Source organism: Anas platyrhynchos, chromosome 7 (genome assembly GCF_047663525.1).
Source record: "Anas platyrhynchos isolate ZD024472 breed Pekin duck chromosome 7, IASCAAS_PekinDuck_T2T, whole genome shotgun sequence".
NCBI classification, from domain to species: Eukaryota; Metazoa; Chordata; class Aves; order Anseriformes; family Anatidae; genus Anas; species Anas platyrhynchos.
In genome coordinates, this window is record NC_092593.1 from 39,750,524 (window position 1) to 39,771,388 (window position 20,865).

General features: G+C 35.5%; 1 protein-coding gene across 5 annotated transcripts in view; it reads right to left on the bottom strand.

Moving 5' to 3' along the window:
- Positions 1-20,865, bottom strand: part of HYCC2 (hyccin PI4KA lipid kinase complex subunit 2) — a 60,565-nt gene that overhangs the window by 25,398 nt on the left and 14,302 nt on the right. For all 5 annotated transcript variants that reach the window (XM_072041376.1, XM_072041372.1, XM_072041374.1 and 2 more), the window contains 5 exons: positions 12,519-12,622; positions 9,130-9,203; positions 8,017-8,118; positions 2,261-2,440; positions 230-310 (listed from right to left, as the gene is read on the bottom strand). In XM_072041376.1, the coding sequence (XP_071897477.1) occupies positions 230-310; positions 2,261-2,440; positions 8,017-8,118; positions 9,130-9,180 (414 nt within the window). In that variant the 5' untranslated portion in view covers positions 9,181-9,203; positions 12,519-12,622. The remainder of the gene's footprint in view (positions 1-229; positions 311-2,260; positions 2,441-8,016; positions 8,119-9,129; positions 9,204-12,518; positions 12,623-20,865) is intronic.

The window sequence follows — 20,865 nt, forward strand, 5'->3', positions numbered from 1 at the left end:
AACACAATTAACCTCTGTTCAGAATGGGCACTGTCAGCAAAATTTTTTTTCAACATTTACATTACTTCATTATTGCTATTATTGAATTGAATTACATAATTGCTGCAAGACAGGGACATCAAAAACACAATGCAACAGGGTGCACTTAAAATGGTCTGTTGCATTAAATGGATGCAGTTTTCATTGCTCTAATAGATACAGGTCTAATTTACCATAGCAGTTCTTTTACCTCATGATATATGGAGGGTTTAGATAACGAAGGGATGGTGAAAGATAAAACTTTGTTGTTTCCATCTTTGTCAGCAATTTCCTGCATTTAAAAACAAACACAAATAAGCAACAGAAAAAAAAATTAAGTCAGGACTTGGAAACTTATAGAACTCTTGAAAGGTATTTAAAAAGTAGGAAGTTAGTTGCTCTGATCTAATAAGAATGTTAACACTTTAACGTCTCTGTTTTGCAGAGTATCAGCAAATCTATACACATTTTAAAAACGGGAAAAACCTCTATCACAGACGTCAGTTAAAAACATCATTGGCTCCTAGATCATTGTGAGTTCATCAAAAAGCAAGAACTAAAAGCTTCTCTAGCCCACCTTAACATTATAACATTTATTTATAATAGAATTGTGTAGTGGAGCAAAGATAAACTTTAAGCCTGAAAGATACAGATGCATAAGAGCTGATGAGTCACTTTCTGAAAACGGACAGCACTTCATAATAAATGCATTGCAGAGAAAAGGTGAAATCAAGAGGACTGGCAAAGCCTCTTCGGGCATTCTATCAGTACGAAATATACATTTTTTTCTCAAAGGGCTATCAAAGTGATCAGATTTTATAGTTGCTAGGCTACTATATAAGCAAACCCAGCTATTTGTAAAGCCAGTACCCTAAGAACAATTACATAAGGTTGCACCAAAAAGGAGTCTAAAACCCTGCTAAAACCCATTTTGAACTATAAACTACAAACAATGAGCTAGTCATTCAAGATTACACGAGAACCTAATCCAAGGTAGCACAGCACTCAGAGTAGGCTTTAAGAGTCACAGTAGGAAGAGAACTGTAGGCATTTAGCAGAATGAAAAAGATTTATCATTGTCTTTCACTTTCCATAGACTGACAAAGTAACTTCACTCCTTCAGTATCAGTAATGTGCAAAGCAATAACAACTGAACCAAAGAAAAAAACTTAAAGGTAGCTACTGTTCATTTTGAGGCCTCCTTCTTTTTGAGTTTGGAGAGAAGGAAGAAATTACTGTCCTTAAATAACATTAATCACCAACATGAGTTTCAAAGGAACTACAAAGGGACCTTTATGAGAAAACTGAAGCCAAAGACAAATATCCAATCCAGCAAACAGTACCAACAATTAATAAGCCATTTCCTTTTTCTTTTTTCCCCCATCAGAATAAATCTAAAATAATTGGATTTTCCATTCCAGTTGTTTGAGCTGATCTAAACGCATAGCAAGAACTTATTTATTTTTTAAAGAATTTCAGTCTCATCATGGGTACAGTTAAAAGGAGTGGTTCACTATAATAGTAGAGAGAAGGGCAATGTTTCAGTATAATATGCTTTCAAGTTAGATAAAAAAGAAATTCCCATCAGAGAATGCCTATCTTAGCAGTATTTCCAAATCTGTCAGTCTCATAATACGAGTAAACATTTCCAGGATAAGGTAAGTATATAAAAAACAACTGTTATAACCAACAGCCAAACCTAATCTTCTACAGTTACTTTTACAAATTCTTAAAATCGTATTTCCACTCAAGACAACTATCTGCCTTAACTGTAGACAGGCATGTATTTAAGTGCAAACATGCACAGTAGGTTCAGCTTCACACTGTACTTAAGACCAATTCAGAGTAAGCTCGGGTGGTGGTGGGGGGAAGCTACACAGGAAGGTTGACCGAACATACGCTTGACAATCAGGTCTGTAGAAAGCTGTATGTTTCACCATTTAAGAGGAATACTTCATTTTGTTACATGTTCTTACAAGTATGTAAAACTGAGAAAGCCCATGAGATAATCCTTCTTAGTCAAAATGTTTGTCCCAAAGGGATTTATAAACAATAAAGAATATCTTCACAAACACGTTTTTACTAAACTTTCAGTAAACTATGCTTTTTTTACACAGATTAAGTATGTTTTCATGCAACCATATTGTAATTTTAATTATGTTCTTTTAATATTTTGCTTTATTCCTACTGGTCAGTGATGGAAAACTTTAGATCAAACCTTTCCACATCCATCCTCACTTACCAAGTTGTAAATGCCAAGCAGCAATGCTTCAATGCAACCATTACTTTGCCTATCCCTGCTGGCAGTAAGACGCAGATACACCCAGATCAACTCTGGCAAAAATTGTAATGTGAACCTCTTTAGCCGAACTTCAGAACTGCGATATAGTTCGAAGAGCTGGTGGCAAACAGGCTCCAGGAGCTGTGAAAAGGCAAAAAGGGTAATAAACTAACATTAGGCTTCCCTAACAAGGGAAAATACAATAGCAAACATAGGGGATATGCAATGCAACCATCACAGCCAGTGAAGATGTTCCTTGATGTCAAGTAAATGAATGAACCAAAATGAATTTGTATTCCTTTTAAGGAGATCTACAAGTAGTAAGTATTGTTCCCAAGGGGAACAAGTAAGCAGTACTAGGAAATGAGAACACTATTCTCTAGGGCTGTCAGTATGAGAATTATTTTGTACACAGGTACTAATTAAAGGCATGTGACAGACTTGTGGCTTGAGCTATGCACACCATAAAACTTTTAATAGCACATTTGTAAGGTTTAGAAAGGTATTAAGGTTGAAGATTAGTAGCAACTTCTAATGACCAGTCTATTGACAGACATATAAATTCATTTCTTAGCAACTACTTTTTAATCTCAAACCCAACCATTATGCATTTATTCAACACAATGCCAAACCATTCTTCTGCCTGAGCTGCCTTTTGGGTTTCAAAAAAAGGCCTTTATCAAGTCAGTAAGCACAAGAAAAAACAGTCATTTTAAGAGTCTACAATGCTAAGTTGACAGCTAGAATGCATCCATAAAACTGCTAGAGAACATACAAAATAACAACAACAAAAACATGTCAAACCGTCTCTCCCCCTTCCCATAACTAATCAAGTCTTTAAGACCATAGTCAAGAACTCCTAAAACACAACATGTATTCAGAGAGGAATTTTGTAGATACTGTTCTGAGCCTGTCTCAAACAATGTTTTTTCCAAGCTGTTAAGAGATGGGATGATCTGACCTAAGGAAAATGTTCATGGGGTTTGATGTCCAACAAACTGAGGTATCCATGTAACCTAAAGAGCTGCTATTTGTACAGAATAGTTACACAGTCAGAAGAAAAGAGGCCAGAATATCGTATTTGTGATATTTTCTAAACAGACATGCTTTATGCCTCTTAAGTACACACACAAAAACATTAGACATCAATTTACACATATCACTTTTTAGAATAACAAAACTCCTGCATTTAACCAATATGACAGCAGTCATACTGGTGAGACAAAAAGGCATAAATATGAAATACCCAGTGCAGAGCAAAAGATCAGGGACTGTATGTATGAATCCTCTTTCAGTACACAGTCTCACTCCCCGGGGTTATGCAGGTTAAGCCTTTCAGAGAACAAGCGACACGCTTCCTAGATTTTGATGCACTCTTCAATTAATTTGTCTAGTCATCAAAATCTTAGTACCCAGAATTTCCTGTGGAATTATTGTCACTGCTTTGCTCTGCTGTATGACAAAGGACTTCTGTGGTTTGTTGTTTTTAAGAGGATGGTGCACAAGTCCCGTGCTATCAGAAGAAAGGAAGAGCCACTTCTAGAAGTGCTTAGCTTGGAAATTCAAGAAACATGCAAGGCCATAGATCTGTATGACTGTAAAACTTAACGTATACTTATTTAGACTTAGGTGTTTTACTCTAGTACTTCACAGACACCCAGCATAAATTTGACAGTATCTCTATCAAGATAGCTACCTTAAGAGAGCATCAACTTTACAGTGCTGAAGAAAATGTGAACACAGTTCCAGTTCTAATACACAGTACCCTGGTCAAAGAAGCATGCTATTTTAAACCACTGGTTACATAAGCCATAACATCACATCTATGTAAAATAAAACTTTGCTAGCAGACAAATCTCGTCTTATGCAAGGCTTGGTGTAAGCACCTTGTGTAACAAGGCCTCTGATTGACAGTCTAATTATTCTAAGCTAAAAGCCTGTTTTTACAACAGAAGCAAAGGCAGACTCCACATGAGAGGGAGGGAAGAAAGCTGACACTAAGAATGCTGACACAGAATGAGCAAAGTCCAGTAATTTGGAGCACAGAGATTCTTACAAGCCATGTATGTAATATACCTCAATATGTCATTTTTTATTTGGGATCTAAGTGAAATTAAAAGCAAGTAAATCTCCTACTGCGAATGTTTTGACAGCATTGCCTTATTAGGTTCAGCAAACATTTTTTTATTTAGCATATTTATTCTAATATATTACACTTGTATAGCACCTTATGTTCTAAAGGTGCAAATGTATACTGTCTTAATATTTACTTAGTGCAAATTCCTATCTAAAAGTAACACTATTAAAAGCTTCTGTTACAGTAGACAGTCAGATCCTCAGAGAGAGAAATGTATTCTCACTTTATGAAAAGCCTAGCACATTTCAGATGATCAAACAAAAAGTGGTTAATAAATAATTCAGAGATCACTGAATATATGTGTATGGTTTTTTTTTTTTTTTAAATAAAGTATAAACAGAAAGATAGTGTAAAAAAAAAGAAATATGGAAATAAATACAACCACATCTGCAAGGAGATAACAGGTGTAAGATGAGCTAAACAAATATCAGAAAGTAGATACATACAGTGGCATTGCTATAAATAGCGCTTCTGTTAGATTAGAGATGACAGTCACCCAAAGCTGTTTCCTTTTTGAAGTTAGACTGACTAATACAAATCCCATTAAACAGTGGAAAAGAGTAATTTATTTTAGCTGAAGTCAGATTAGATTCTACCAGAGTTATTTCTACTTTCTTTCAAATGAAAATTTTACAAAATTAGTCTTGTAAGTGAGACCACGCTGACTAGAAACATACAGTGATATCCAGTCACTGGTACTGCAAGCATGTAGATACTGCTCATTTCTAGTAGCTTTCATATTAGTTGTGCTACAACAGCAGAAATGCTACAATAAAAATATTTTCAAAGCCACAAAGCCGCAAATTTTTCCTATCAAAATACAGTATGATCTTACTCCACCTGGAAACACAAAAATTGATACTAAAAGAAAGAATAAAATGCTTTTATTCCAACCTAATTACTTGGTTTTTCAAAAAAAAAAAAAGTGTTTTCCAATGAATTCTCTGACTGCAGATGTTAGAAGACACTGGATAAATAGAGCATTTGTCACCTGTAGTGGAATGTTAAAGTAGACTGAGTAGTGCAGCAGTCAGCCGAATAAATACAAGCCAAAAAGACCATTACAATCATCTCTCTTTTCTAACAAACTAAAACCTGGCAAAAAGAGCTCTCCTGTTAGCTTAAAGCGCAATTAGCATAACAATTAAAATAATATTTTTACTGACTTAGATACAGTAAGTGGCAATGACATAATTTGCAAACTTCATTTTTACACCTCACAGAGATACACACTAATCATGGTTTAAGGAAGTTGACTAATTAATACATTCAAAGTTTGGCTTATTTTACAAGGTTGACAAATCTTTAATATATAATATGGTATGATTCTTAAGTTAAATATAACTTGTTATAAGACATATAACAAAGATTGGAAATGCTCGTCTTTTTGATGAATTCAATCAGAGTAGAAAATAATGTGCTCATTTTAGGCTTAAGTATATTACAAAGGATGAAATTAGGTGTTATTTCAGGAGTACTAAGTCTGGAAATTGCTTGGCATTGCAAAGGCAATCTCATTTTTGTTTCAAGCCGAGCTTTCCAGGTTAAATCTAAAATAGCCACACATGAATAGTCAATATTTTAATTTCACTAGTGCATTAGCTTAAAGCTTATAGACCATTTATGTCTATAACCGTAAATCAACTCAAAAAATTATGAAACTATCTAAAACACAGTACTTCCAAAGCACTTTACTTTAGAAAGCAAACATTATGCAAAAGAAAAAAAAGATTACTCAGTTAAACAAGCTACTTGTGAGCAAGATCACACTCTCCTCTTTATATAACTTGTATTCCACTCACTATCTTTATTATATTGAGAAAAACAAGGAATTCCATAAAAACTAGAAAGTAACAATGGTATTTAACTTGACAGTTTGCTTGCCTTCATTTCTTAGCTCTTCAATTGGTAGACAGCTGTCAAAAAAGAAACAATTGCTTGTTTTGGTTCTTAAACATGGTAGATCCACATTAAATGAATAATACCATTCTTACGAAGATAGTACTGTGATTCTAGCAAAATTCAAGTCTGCCTAAACAGCAGCCCCTTTCAAGAAGTTTTAAACATAGGTCAACTTAACTTCATGATTAAGTTGTACTAAAAAAATTACTTGTCCATCATGTTGAAGAATACAGCAAGTAGGCTATGGTAATGGTTTGCCATATAAGTTTTATCTTCATAAGCAATCAGTTATCTTTCTAAAAAAAAAAAATAAAGCCCTATATAAAGTACTTGAAAAAAAATCTCACTTAAAGCCAAGTATTACCACAGAATTGCACAAAGTAACAAATTTATTATATACCTTTGTAAATGGTTTTTGTGTGAGGTTATACTCCTCACACACATGCAAGTTTCAAAGAAACGCGACAAGGAAATACAAAATGCCTTAACAAGCAGAACTTTAAGATAGACTTCTTTGAGATACTTCAAGTATCTTATACTTGAGTTCAGAATCAGTCCCAAACAGCAACAGCAGCTTTGAGAAGCATTTGTGTGCTGTAATTTAAAAATCACCTTCAGATCCTTAAGATGCTTATTTTGCAAATCTGGTTCTTCGCATCATAAAAAAAAAACAAAAAAAAAAAACTAACAAATGCTTATTCTCAGAACAAAGGACAGCATTACATATACTTCTGACTATGTAACACACACACGATAAAGGACAACAGTAGCAAAGATGGCTTCAAGATGGGGAGAATAACAGCAGTTTCAATACAAAGAAAAAAGGTCACTATGCAAATTATTTGTAACATTGCAGTGACGTTGACACTTACGAAGCATTACTTATTACATGAGAATTATGTAATCTTTTAAGCTAAATCATGCATTCATCTTCAAAAAGCAGCTGAGCTTTTATTGTATTTAGAAAAATTAAAAGCTTCCTTGGCATTATGTTTACAAATATACAAGAAATCTCGGATGATAAATCAAATATTTTGAAGCACTTTACCTAAAGCAGTTTACACAGTAGAGAGTGGTATGCTTACACAATTTATTTAGAAGTTAAAATTTAACACACCTTCCCAGAATCACACATAGTAGAAGGCAATGGAATGGAAAGCATAGTTTTACATCATGTGCAAAAGGAATTATGAATGGGGATAACAATTTTTATTGTACATGCATATTTACATCTTGGAGCCCTGGTTCCACTCTTGTTTACAGTGGTAGAAACCAAATTATTCAAACATAATACTAGTAATATGCAAAAGAAAATCTGGCTATTTTAATTGCATATAGGATTTAATAAACTGATTCTATCTTCCATTGTAATAAGCCACCAAGTAAGATGCACATAGATCTTACTAAGTTTCACTGTAAGGTCTACTTTATCTCTGATATAGCAAGTAAAATTTAGAAGACAGCATAAACTGTATTTTTGGAAGTAGAGGAGGTTGTGTCTTAACAGAAAAGCATTAAAGTGAATGTCAAAATAGAAGAGAGTAAAAAGAGGGATAGTACCCAATGTTAGACCACATCAGAAAGATAACTCTTCCTTTCCATCTCCACTTTTTAATTACGTTACTTGTAGTTGTAGAAGCTCTATGAGTGTTAACCTTTATTTATTTAAGTGTCCTACCTCATTATTTGGGTCTTGAATCACTTTATAAAGAGCTGGTACCAATGTTTTTTTTCGGTGCAATGTAGCTGCATAGCTGGAAATTTGTGTTTCAGGTAATGCCTAAAGTGGGGGGGAAAAAAGGGGTGGGTTAATCTGCTAAACTGATGCTTCAAGTCTCCACAAAAGCATTCAGTCTCACCCCAATATCAAGAACAATTCCTGAAGTTGACTAAGCTTTCCAGACTTGTAACCTAGTTCATTCAGTACCAATTCTTCAGACAAACTGCATTTGGGGGCAACACAGCAACATTCAGGGCTGACTTCAAAAGCAGTTTCAAATAACTTTTATAAAATCATTTGATCCAGCTTGAAATGAGGATTCTCTCTCTTCTTGATATTCCTTATTTAACAGGCACTTTTCAAAGGCTTAAATAAATTCAAGTTGATTAACCAAGAGGCGTGGATAATGCAAAATGAGCACAGACAGCACCACCAAGGAATTGCATCTGTAGAATTTGCATCCTTGGCTCCTCAACAAGTTTCGAACACCACCATGTAATGAATTTTTACATATATATGTTGCAAGGAATTAATAAATCTTAATTTAAATAACAGACTAATTTTATAACAGGTATGAAATCTAGTCTCTTCCCATTTATGCATTATCCTGTATTTCACTCAGCCTAAATATAAACAAGCAAAATAGCTGAAAATACTTCCAATTCTTCATGATAAAACAACTCATTTTAAGCAAATTATATGTAAAAACAGTCCAATATTTTATTTGATACTTTTAAAACCCCAAATATTTCTACTAAGTTTTTAAAGGCAAAATAGAGAAGTTGCTCAATCAGAAACTTAGGCAATATTATTCAGCTGTCAGTTAAATTCTGTCAGCTTGATCTACAAAGTAAGATATGTTTTAAAAATCACATTGTTATAGAAGACAAATGTTTGGTGCTACAAGAACAACTAATATAAATCAACTGCTATCAGAAATATGCATCATATATTAGGTACCAGTTGATGTATTTACATAGAGCTTTGCAAGCTTCATTCATTATAAAAACTTGAAATATAATATTTAAAATGGTACTAATGGTACAGCTATCATTCATCTTCTGAGCTCACCTTGAATTCTGACAGCCATTCTTCCACCACACCTCGTTCTGATCCTAACATTTTCTTACTTCTATAGCTTCTCTCTTACCTTTAGAAGAGAGAAAAGAAAGTAAAGAAGACTTCTGGCAGAAAAACTTAGTTTTGTAAAATCCTACCTCAATGAGAAGCTATCAACAATTTCACAGTACATTTATATAATATCCAACAACAAGAAAAGTTGCATTTCTGACAGCTTGTCCCAGTTCTAACAATGACCAAACCATTCTCTCTACATACTCTTTTTCAAAACTACTGCATATGAATGAGGGAGGCAGAAAGCGAAGGATGCGGTGCTTCAGGTCAAAATGTACATTATTTAAGGCAAATGCATCATATATTCTTGCTCCCTTACCAAATACAGCACAAAGAAAAGACAAGTGGAGCAAAATAAATAACATCATGGAACAAACCACAAAAAACATTGTAATGACAGTTCTACATACACCTCAAAGCAAAGCGGTTTCATAATACCAGTTATTAGAAATCCTAATAGCAGAACTTTACTCCTTAAAGCTTGTTCTTAAAAGAACTGTGCAGCTTAAAAGAAACGCTTCAAAATTTAGCCCTTCTAAAAATACACTGGAATGCTCAGAAATATGCAAACAAAAAGAAACTTCGAAGGACAATTGTTAGCGTTATTTTCTGTTTTATAATATAATGATAATATTGTAACATCTTTTGAATTCTCACAAATTGCCTGCAAGCTTTCAAATCATTTCAGTCTCATCCTTATCTTCTCAGGCTTCACCTCCTTTGCATAGCTTCTCTCGTTAAAAGAACACATTCAAATATAAGATACCAAAACCTGCACTCAAAGTAATACCACCACCTGTTGAGAGACCTGTCATAAATGGCAAGCGTGTCCTAATGATACATAAGATCTCAAAAAATTAAACAGTGGGTCCAAAACACATTTAAGTATAATTTGTTTGAAAGTTAAAAATCAATTTCTTCAGTTTGCAGCAACAGCATTATACTATTTCACTCAGGAAAAAGTGAAAAATCTAGCAAAATCTGTTCTAACTACAGGAGAAGCAGAAGACATTGTAAAACAGAAGCATGCCTTTGCCTCTTCTACAACCTTCATAGTGTCTTGTACAGGAGGGTGTGCATGTGTGTGTGTTGGCAGGAATACTAGGAAGAGCTGTTGTAATACTTATATCAGCTTACAGCAGCATCATGAAGACCTTCAGACCTAACAAGCAGCAAACTGAAGAGATGAAGAAAAATGACCTGTAACAACGACATCATACACTCAGTACACAAAATTCCCTTCCAACATTCTTTGCTGGGTGATTTATTTGACTATCCCAGTTAAATAATAAAAGAGTTCTCCCAACTCCTTTAGATTACTTTCAGTACTAAATTTCTGACAAGGTATACATACACCTTAAAAATTCTGATAGCTTACAAAAGATTTACATTAAGAAATAAGAAGAGCCTTCTTCAAGATACAAAAGAAAAGAGCAAAAAGATGAAGGTTAGCAAAAAAAAAAAAAAAAAAAGATACAATGTACAACCTCTGTATTTTGGAAGAAAACAATCTTGTGTGTATATATGACCTACCAGGGTCTTTTGTTTGTTTTGTTTTTTAAACACTGCATTACATTCCTAATCATATAGCTAACTTCACTACAGATTTATATACAGCCAATCATACAAGTAACTTAACAGGGTTTTGAGCACTGTGTGCAATAAAGAGCCTCCTTTCAACAGTTGCTTATGGGTCACAATGAAGAGATTGAACTAAAGCTCTTACCCTGAGTATAAAGTGACAAAAAAATCTTAACAGGATTGAAGTTGTTAGGTATTCAGATGGACTTAGCTTAGATCTCCAAAACTACTGGACTTCTTGCTGCTAAGAACTATGGAAAAAAAAATAGCATTACTGAAATCATTTTCCTTGCTCAAAACTATTCGTCTTAACTCTCAGACAGGAGCTTTGATCTAGTAGCCAAAGGGTAAAGGAGAGCTGGAGAAATTGTTACTCAGAACTTTCTGAGGCCTTTTAAATTCATCTGGCCACAGATCTCAACATGTAATTCTTGGGCAACCTTCCCAAAAAAGGAAAGCAATCAAGAATAGTGACCTGAAAAGATGTAAATGGAGGAGACAGCAAAATACAAGGGCTTTTTAAAGACATATTAGACACAAGAAGGTGGTGATTCTCTTACAGTTTCATCAAAAGTTTGGTTTTGACAGGACCTGCAATTAAACATCGACCTAGACATAAACAAGACAAAAAGGGACACCCTATTTTAAGAGACACTTTGATCACATTTTTTTGCCCCCCCCTTTTTTTTTAAAAAAAATAAAAATAAAATTATATGTAACAAAACTAACACACATTATCAGGTATCTTTATCACTTTTTTCCTAAAAACTACAAATGTTTAACAACTTCAAAGCATCCCTTTAAAAATAAAATAATAATTAAAACTTTTCTCCCCTTTAATACAGTCACCTTTCCTTTTAGCCTGGGATGCAGAAAAAACAGAAGCACTTCCAAAACCAGATGATAACAAGATAAAAGGTATTACTACTATCTGTAATTCCATAAACTCACTCATTAACTACATACAAGTAATGTGAAGAGCATCTGAAGTGCTATTATTTGCAAAATTTGTTGCAAATTTTACAGGAAAAAGGCAAGTAAACATGAAGTGAAATCTACTTTTTACAATTTTCTCTCAGGCGTGCTTTGAAAATTATTTAGGCTCAAACAGAAGTTATGGGCTTGGTATACAAGTTACACCATGGAAGTCCTGCGATGAATTTCAAATAGCCAGCCTACATGACTGAAATTCCCTGTCTGGTCTAAGAACATTTTTCTTTTGATTTCTAAAGGAAAATTTGTACTTAAGACCAGGTCAGCACCTGATAAATGGAAAAAGAATTGAAATGCAATATTAAAATTGTGTTGGGAAGCTATAGTTCATGTCATACAACTTTGTACAAATGAGACTACACATACTATTTAGTATGGCCCTTGGCAGCCAGCAAGTCATTGAGATTGGGTATAAGAATCTGCCTCAGATTTCTAAAGCATGTTTAAGTATCCTAAGAGATATCAGATTCAGAAGTAACAACATAAGATTAATTTAAATTCAAGTAGCACATGGATGGCTTACTGTAGCCGAAATATTGGTAAATAATACTTTAATATAACAAAAAACAATTAAATAGCTCTCTGCAAACAAAGGTTTCTGAAGACAAAGCTTTCAATAGAGGAGGAAAAGATATCAGTTATCAGAAAGAGACGTATATACAAGTTAATTTAAAACATTACCAAACAAGCTACTGAAGAAGTTCATATTCAGAAAAAAAAAACAAAAAACTACAGGAAGTGCAACATGCAACCTTACCTCTCTTTAAAGAAGTCAGTTTTCTAAAGGAGGAAGAGGAGAAATGCAGTTTTTCAGCCTGGGATGCATTTGTCAAGTCTTCAAATACTGCCCTGTTTTCTGAAAGATAAAAAGAAACACATGATCACAAATAAGGAGAAATATAGTAAAGCAAATGTAACATATGGATATCTCTTAACCTGTAAAAATATATCAAATCCACTAAAAATATATTTAGATCCTTCCGTAACAAAGCAATTTACTGTTAAAAATACAAAAACAACAACAAACCCTCAGTATTTTAAGAGGGAAAAAAAGGGAGGGATTGCCTGCATCAAGTCCAGAAGGAAGTCTTTCCTACGTGGAAAGCCCTTACGTATTATTGACACATACTACTCCATGACTACTACAAAGGAAAACTGAAGCATTATTTCTTATGAAAAACAGCGCAAGAAAGATGCAAGATAAACAAAAATTTTCTAAAAAATTAGCCGAATCAATGTGCTGACTTCAGAGATGTCTGTTACAAAAAAAAAAAAAAAAAAAAGGTCCAAATCATAGTTGGAATATATTGAAGAGTCTTCCTTACTATTATTGTTAATACATATTTGTTACAGAACCAAAAATTCCAATGGCTTTGCAAAAACTCATACATTACACTACTGTCTACATTCAGGAGCAAGATCCCTTCATGCTGAGCACAAGGTAAATGGCACACAGGTGAGCCTAACCTAAGTAAACTAAAGTATTTCAGTATCTGGAGACCTCTATCAAGAAAGTGAAGTAAATGAACATTCAGTCATACCTAACCTGCTATCTCCAGTATCAAAACCAAAAGGTATAGATCCTGTGAAGTAACCAGGTGGAACCTTTTCAAAGCTGCAGTAAAAAGTTAGAAATCACTTTTTCTGCATATGAACCTAAGTCTTCTTGGCCCCAGAGCAAGAACCAGATATATAGCAGCAAATCAGACAAAGGAACTTTTATTTCTGTACAGTGTTCCACTGTAAACAAAAGGACTCAGCACAGATATACACAGACCTGACTGGAGCATCAGATTAAAAATTCTCTTACTTGAAATTAAATATTTTATTCACCAATTTGCAGGGTTTGGGGAATTAAATTTACGTAAAAGATATATATCTTTTAAAATTGCATAGCCTCACAATGGAATGTGGGGGGTTCAAACTGCTTTACATATACAACACAATAAATAACTGTCCTTAAATCAGAGACGATCATCAGCTGTAACTCATGGCCACCCTCACCCTCCAAACAATTACTTCCATTTGGAAGACCCTGTTAAAATCTGGAGTCATGTTGCTACTCTCCTCCAGCACTGCATAAATTTCAAAAAATTATATCAGATCTCTGCAAAGTTAACTGTTTCCTTAGAGAAGCCTTGCAAGAGGGAATTAAGATTATGCTTTAAAAACAAACAAACCAAGCCAAAACCATCCACACGCACTTCTTTACACTCCAGTGAACACCAACAGGTATGAAACTACAACCCAGCTCCAAAAGGAGAACAAAATGCACATAAAGCTACACTAAGGACTAAGTAGCATTGTATATTTTAAGTAAGAAGTATTCTTAATCTTGTAACACTACCATTCAGAGCAAGACCACAAGGAGAATGCTGAGCAGGCTCACTGTTGCAGAAGCGAAGTGCTCAAGGCTATCAAGGAAAAGAAAAGTATCTGGCCAGTAAAGATCTAGATGCTTGGAATAAGAGAAGAACACTACAAATAAGTGAAATGAATGAATCTGAAGTATCGGTGTACTGGGTCTGGCTGGGATGGAGTTCAACTTTCCCTGCAGCAGCCCATACAGTGCTGTTGAGAAAGGGAGTTAAGAGAATCTTACCAAGTAGTGATAGAGCGCTGATGGCATTAAACTAAGATGCTACTTAGTGTCTTTGCTAACTATGGTGTATTGTGCAAATTAACTAAAGCAAGAAGCTTTGGGCCCCTTTAACAAGGTCAGTCTGCTAATGAGAGTGTGAGCCTATCTTAAGAAACTGGTGGCAACTGGTCCTGCAGATGGACAAGAGCCAAGGAGCAACTGAGTCTGCGCAAAGAGGTCAACTAGCAGTGACGAGGAAGAGTCATCAGTCTTCATCCTTATGACCCCCGACGACCACCACCAGGATACACTGCACAAGCACAGATGGGAGGAGTTTATGGAAATGACTCCTTAGAACTAATTTTAAGACAAAGCAGGGACCAGTTATGAATATGTACAGGCATATTGTGAAACTTCATCATATGTAACTCTTTACTGCATATAACCAAGGCAAGTTGCCGCGTCAGGCATGCACAACTTTGGTGGGGCTACCCCCTGTGCTGCCCAGCACTGAATAAACATACCTACTTTACAATCTTACTGGCTGTGGAGTCCGTTGTCCACAAGTCACTGTGCTCTGCACTTGTAGCTAGAACAGCACTGGTATCACACCAGTGTTGTTTATTGCTGAGCAGTGCTGGCGCAGCACCAAGACTCCTTCCAAAGCCCCCCAAAGCCAACAGGCTGGGGGTGGGACATCACCAGGGTAGCTGACCCAAACTGCCCAAAGGGATGCATCTCTACCACGTGGTTTCACACCCAGCAGTAAGAGGGAGGAAAGAGGAATGAGGTTCTCGTTACGAAGACACCTATCCTCCCGAACAACCTCTCCATGTATTGAGGCCCTGCTTCCCAGGACATGGCCAAATACCACTCCCTGATGGGAAGTAGAGAAAACTAATTGTTTTTCTTCCCTCTGTGTTTCCACGCAGCCTTTGTTTGTTTTCCCCCACAAACACACATTCCTTCTTTTCCCTTTAATTAAATTATCCTTATCTCAACCCGTGAGCCTTCCCCCCCCCCCCGCCTCTTTCAAGCACACTTTCTCCCCCTGCCCTTCTTTTTTGGGGGGAGGGGGTGTGAGGGTGGTGTGAGACAGCAGCTGTGCTGGATTTTAGCTTCCCAGCAGGTTAAAATCACCATAATCTATAATTCTCTTGAGTTAGAATTTTGTCTGGCATATCTGAAGAAACCATGAAAATTCCAAGAGGTGAGAAAACAACTCAGAAAAGCCTTACTGTAAATGTTCTCAGTGTCCCGATGTTACTATCACAGTAAGTAAAAAACAGTATTCTAATGGCATAGCACCTAAGAAATGAACTTACAGAAAACCCACGTATAGCTTGTGGTCAAACAAGTCAACTCACAGTTGACTTGTTAAAAATTGAATTTGCGTTGGTGTCAAACTTCAGGTGCAACCTCATATTACAGTTAAGGTCACCTAGCGGCTATCTACCATGAAAAGGAAAAGTCCACCTTCCCCACCAGTATCCCACATATTTCTGTCCCAATGTCTGGGCCATGCATCTGACCTTCAAGCAAACTCCATTTTGGGACCTCTTCTAGTGTAAGCCAGCTTCAGCATCAAGGCTGTAACTGCAGCATAGGAAAGCAGATGTCTAAAAAGCAATTGCTGAAGGGCAGAGCTTGTGCTACGCCCTGGAAGAATACTGACAGAAACAAAACCCAGTGCAATGTCTTATTGTATACGATGGAGTAAGATTTTACTCATCCCTGAAGAACATTGTGTAGTGCTTTTTGTCTATTCACTTACCTTAGGAGAATGAGGGAAAACAGCTTTACACAACAGATCTTTTTGTGCCAACTCTACTGTATGATCCATCCACTTTCATTCAATGAAGATTTCCTATGAGTGGCTGCCTATATAAATACAGCTGTTCTGATACTTTCAGAATATTTTTGTCAGCACGTACATTAAAGACCAAGAGCATAAACTATATCCCAGGATGAAAAGCACCTTAAGTGCCACTCTTGCACCTCATTTACAGAAAAATGTAAACACAAACTATTTGTTTCTCGAAGGGTGTATTTCAGTCCTCCTGAAAGCCTTTTCCAGAAGTTAAGGCCTGCTTTGCTCATGTGGCTTAAAAAGGATATAGGCAAGCAGCTCTGCTTTATCATTTCAGAAGTAGTCCACACCTATTTCAGCCAAGATTGCTTTCCTAGTTCAGCTTTAGGACAAGTCAACTCTTCCCTTCAAATTATCCACCTGGATGTTAGAAACATTTTTCAGGACTTGCACAAACACTCAAGTTAGTCAGGACATGGATTACAGCACTGACTCCCTATGTAAGCACTTCCCAAAAGCTCAGTGCCCAGTGTCTGTGCCCACCCTGGAGCCAAAGCTCCCTGGTGGAGCGGCAGACACTTCACCAGGCTGCACCCGACATACTTGGACACTGTCTAGAGAGAAACATAAGCAGAACAACTGTGTGACTATCTCTGCTGACATGCAGAATTGCACTGGGATTTTCACGTGAGCATCTATAAAGCACACCTCTTGCTTACATTCACTGCCTGGTTTGCTGTGCCCCAATTAATCTTCGGAGAAAAATAAATTCATCAGGTACCACAGGGGTGTCTCTCTAAAACAAACTGGTTCAACAGCATTAAATCCTGTTCATATTTATTCTAAATTGAAACAGCCTCAACTAAGAGTATCAAATTTCATTTACAGAGTGTTCATGTCTGTCTCAAAGCAAACAGGGCATATAACAGATTTCTCATGTTTATTTTAAAGACTATTTTTTCCCTACTATCACTCAAAAGTTCTTATGCAGGAACCATAATAACTAAACAAATTTAGTTATTAGTAGCAGCAATAACTAAATATACTCAAATATTTTGACATAAGGACTGATTGTTCAGATTCCTTAAATACCACGCAAGCAAGCAAATTTAAAATCGTATTAAAGCACTGAACAATAGAGTTCTAGATGGGAGCACAGTCTCTCAATGTTAAAACCAAGTACAAAAAAAATAATTACTGAAAAAATTCCCATAAGAGCACTTAAAATCACCTTCATCATGTTATCCTGAACTGGTTCATTTGGTAAAACATAGCAGAATATGAGACATATAGCTGATGAATCATTAGACCTGAAATATTTACATTTAACATTAAAGCTACAAAATGCTGCTCTCAAAGGAAATCACAGCCTTGCATTGTACTTCTGCCAATTAAAGTTGAGATCTAAACAGAATTTTACCAAGCAAAAGGATTCTCCAAACTAGCTCATGGTATGCACAAATAATTTAAAAATATGAAACCACAGGTTTCCCATTTTGAAGACTCCACTCATTTATCATTTTCTATTATTTTATTTGGAAATATCAACATCTGTAATAAAATGTATTACAGTAATACATTACTGAAACAATAAAATGTTAAACTTGGGTAACTATCCAAGAATTTTTGAACTCTACAACAATGTATATGTGAGAAAGGATTTATTCAACTTCTCATCTGAGAGCATGTGCTTCACTTACATTTGAAATGTATTTACAGCCAGTACTCTTTTATTATTACTTAGCAGGCTACATTTAAATTACTAACCAAGACCAATTTGCAACAGAAAAACAATTAGCCAAATAATCAGAGCCAATACTGGCAAAAGAGAAATAACAAGCTATTACAGTGGGGATTTAAAAAAAAAAAAAAAAAAAAAGTGCTACCAGTTAGATATTAGTAATTGTTGACACCTAAGAAGATGTGACTATTCAAGTATGCAGTGTTTGGGGGCTTTGTTGTTGTTTAATTTATTTATTTTAAAGGATCTAGGATTTTAGGCTTCCAAACAAAGGGTGCAGTGGGATGCAGTTACATAAACAGGACACACATTTCAAGAACAAGTCTACTTTTTTGCCATTATATACTTACTAGATGTCACAATTCACGTAATATAACTGAGTCACAGCTGCACAATGAATAACAAAGTTGTAAATTCTGACTTCAAAGTCGATGACAAGAGTATTACGCATTTAAAATCTGGACAAGGGAGAAATCTCAACAATAAGAACAAAGGTTTAAGTGCCATGATGTCTCTCCACTATGACTCCTGCAAGAGAACCTCACTGTCTGGCAGTAGGTCTAAAAGAACAGAAACACAAGTATCAATACAGCTTGTTCTTCCAAGTTATGTATACACCCTTCTCATATCTACAATTCATTATTGAACACGGAAAGAAGTGTATTTAAAGAAAGACTTTTCCCTGCTTCATCTGTAAAAAAAAATTAGCATGGAAAGCAGCAAGAAAGGATCTTTCACCTAAATCAACATTCTATTCCTTTGATCCAGAATGTTCTTAGGTTCATAGTAAGAACTCTTGGTTTAATATAATTAATACTCTGGGAAGAAAAAGAAAGAAAAAGACATGACAAAGTGGTTGGAACTACATGGGAAACATCCTCCCCTCTCCCGCCACCCCACTACAAGACTGTAAACAAACTCTAGAGAAATGGAACTGGGCAACATGTTGACAAGTGCAGAAAACAGAAAGCAATTTGAACTTCTCACATTGAGTTATTCCTGAATGCAGAGTTTTAAAAGACTGAATGGAAAAAGACTGGATAATGCATTCAACCACTTAATGAAAACATCTGCTAAGGAATTTACAAGCTGCCAGAAAAGGAATAGAGGTTTTTAACAGCACAGAAGCAGCGCAAAGTAGTTCTGAAAATATGTAAGCAGAGCATACTAAATTGATAGCATGCTCTTATTTGAAATACTGGCCCACATTTGATTCAAATATCCTGAAAGAAAATATGTATCAGGCAGAAAAGCATTTCAGAGGCAAGTAATGAGGGTAATGATAATGAAAAATATCTTCTAACCTTAGATTAAACATATAGGAGTCATTTTCACAATTCAAAGGAAAAAAAAGAACTGCATGCCTTAAAAGAGCTTAATTGCAAGTGGTAGGGAAGGCAGAATAGAATTCCGTAACAGAATAATACAAAATAAAAACATTAAAATATAACACGGTAGAAACGTTAGACTCCCGTATACTGTTCCTTATAGTAAGAGCAGGACTCACCACTTCATGAGGGCAATACGAAAAGATTTATATACATATTTAGAATACCTGTTCTACATTATTATTATTTTTTTCGATCAAGAATAAAGCAGAAATCTTAATGGCGTAAGCTAGTACTTAACTGATATGCTTCACAAAACACTCTCCTAGGAGCATTTCGTTCCTTATTTGCTCCGAATATAAGCATAAGTATTTTCATCCTGCTGCAATCGGATTGCATGCTAGACTATATTAAATAGCTATGTTATGCTCTGATTTCCACACTGGAAAAGGGATTGACTCTTAGGCTGGTTTGATCCCCATAGGAAACAAGACTAGTTTTTATATAATGAAGGTATGAAATGCAAACATGAGAATGTTCAATTTTGGTAACCACAGGCTTATATGAAAAAAGTTCATAGACTGCTTCTGGTATTGATTTAAAAGTATATGCATAATCATAATAAACACATCACTGATAGCATTACAATCCCATTCTATCCATCTACATAAATACATTCTATAGCAATCATCTTTAATATACACATATATGCTGCCATTTTGATAAAGGCATCAAAAATAAATTCAAAACCGTTGTCATCAACAAATCAGAACCACGACCACAACCTGGTATTAGAAACAGGTACACTCAATCTGTCAGAACTGTCCTGGCCATAACAAGTGGCAGAGGGAAACAGAAACTTCTGCAAGGCATAAAACTGACAATGACAGAAAGAAAGAAAGAAAATATTCTCTTGACAGTTATTAATTTAAACCACCAGTTCAAACCTTCTTTTTAAGAAAAAAATGGAGTTGGAAGAGGGACTCTTTCTAGGCAATTTAATTGCCAGCTTAAGCAGACATACATTCCAACATTAAAATACAAATACTGACATATTTATTCTACACGTGGGATTTAGATTGCAAGCCTTATTAGACAAGCCTTAGTCACGCAAAACACTCAGCTAAGACGTTAGTTCCATGCCCAGTTTGACTCGCTAGTGGTAACCAGGCTAAAAAGAATTGCTTTTCGGATACAAGCAACAAAGAAAGTTACATGGAAATGATGTAAGGCAGCCCTTCCACAGTAAAGCCAAAGATTGACAATACTCTTTCAAACTTTTATGATACCATACATCCACAGGGTGAGATGTTTCTTGTGACAAGGGTCAAATAAATTTCAGCTTCTGTCAAAAAAGGTATAAAGGAAAGACACATCCCATCTGTCCCCAAAAGCCTGCAAGTCATTCTAAGACCTAGACCATCTACTCTGTGCCTTTTAAAGCACCAGAAATCTGTGCTGCCAAGCCCTCTATCAATAATTATAACACTGAAATTGCGCTTTGCAGGTGCAAAATTTCGGTAGCATGCTGAAAGCCAAACAATTAGGGCAGTGTGAATGAAAATATGAAACTGAAAAGACAGGTTTTTTTATATCACAGGTTTTTTTAAAAAAATAAAGGATTATAATGCTAACATTT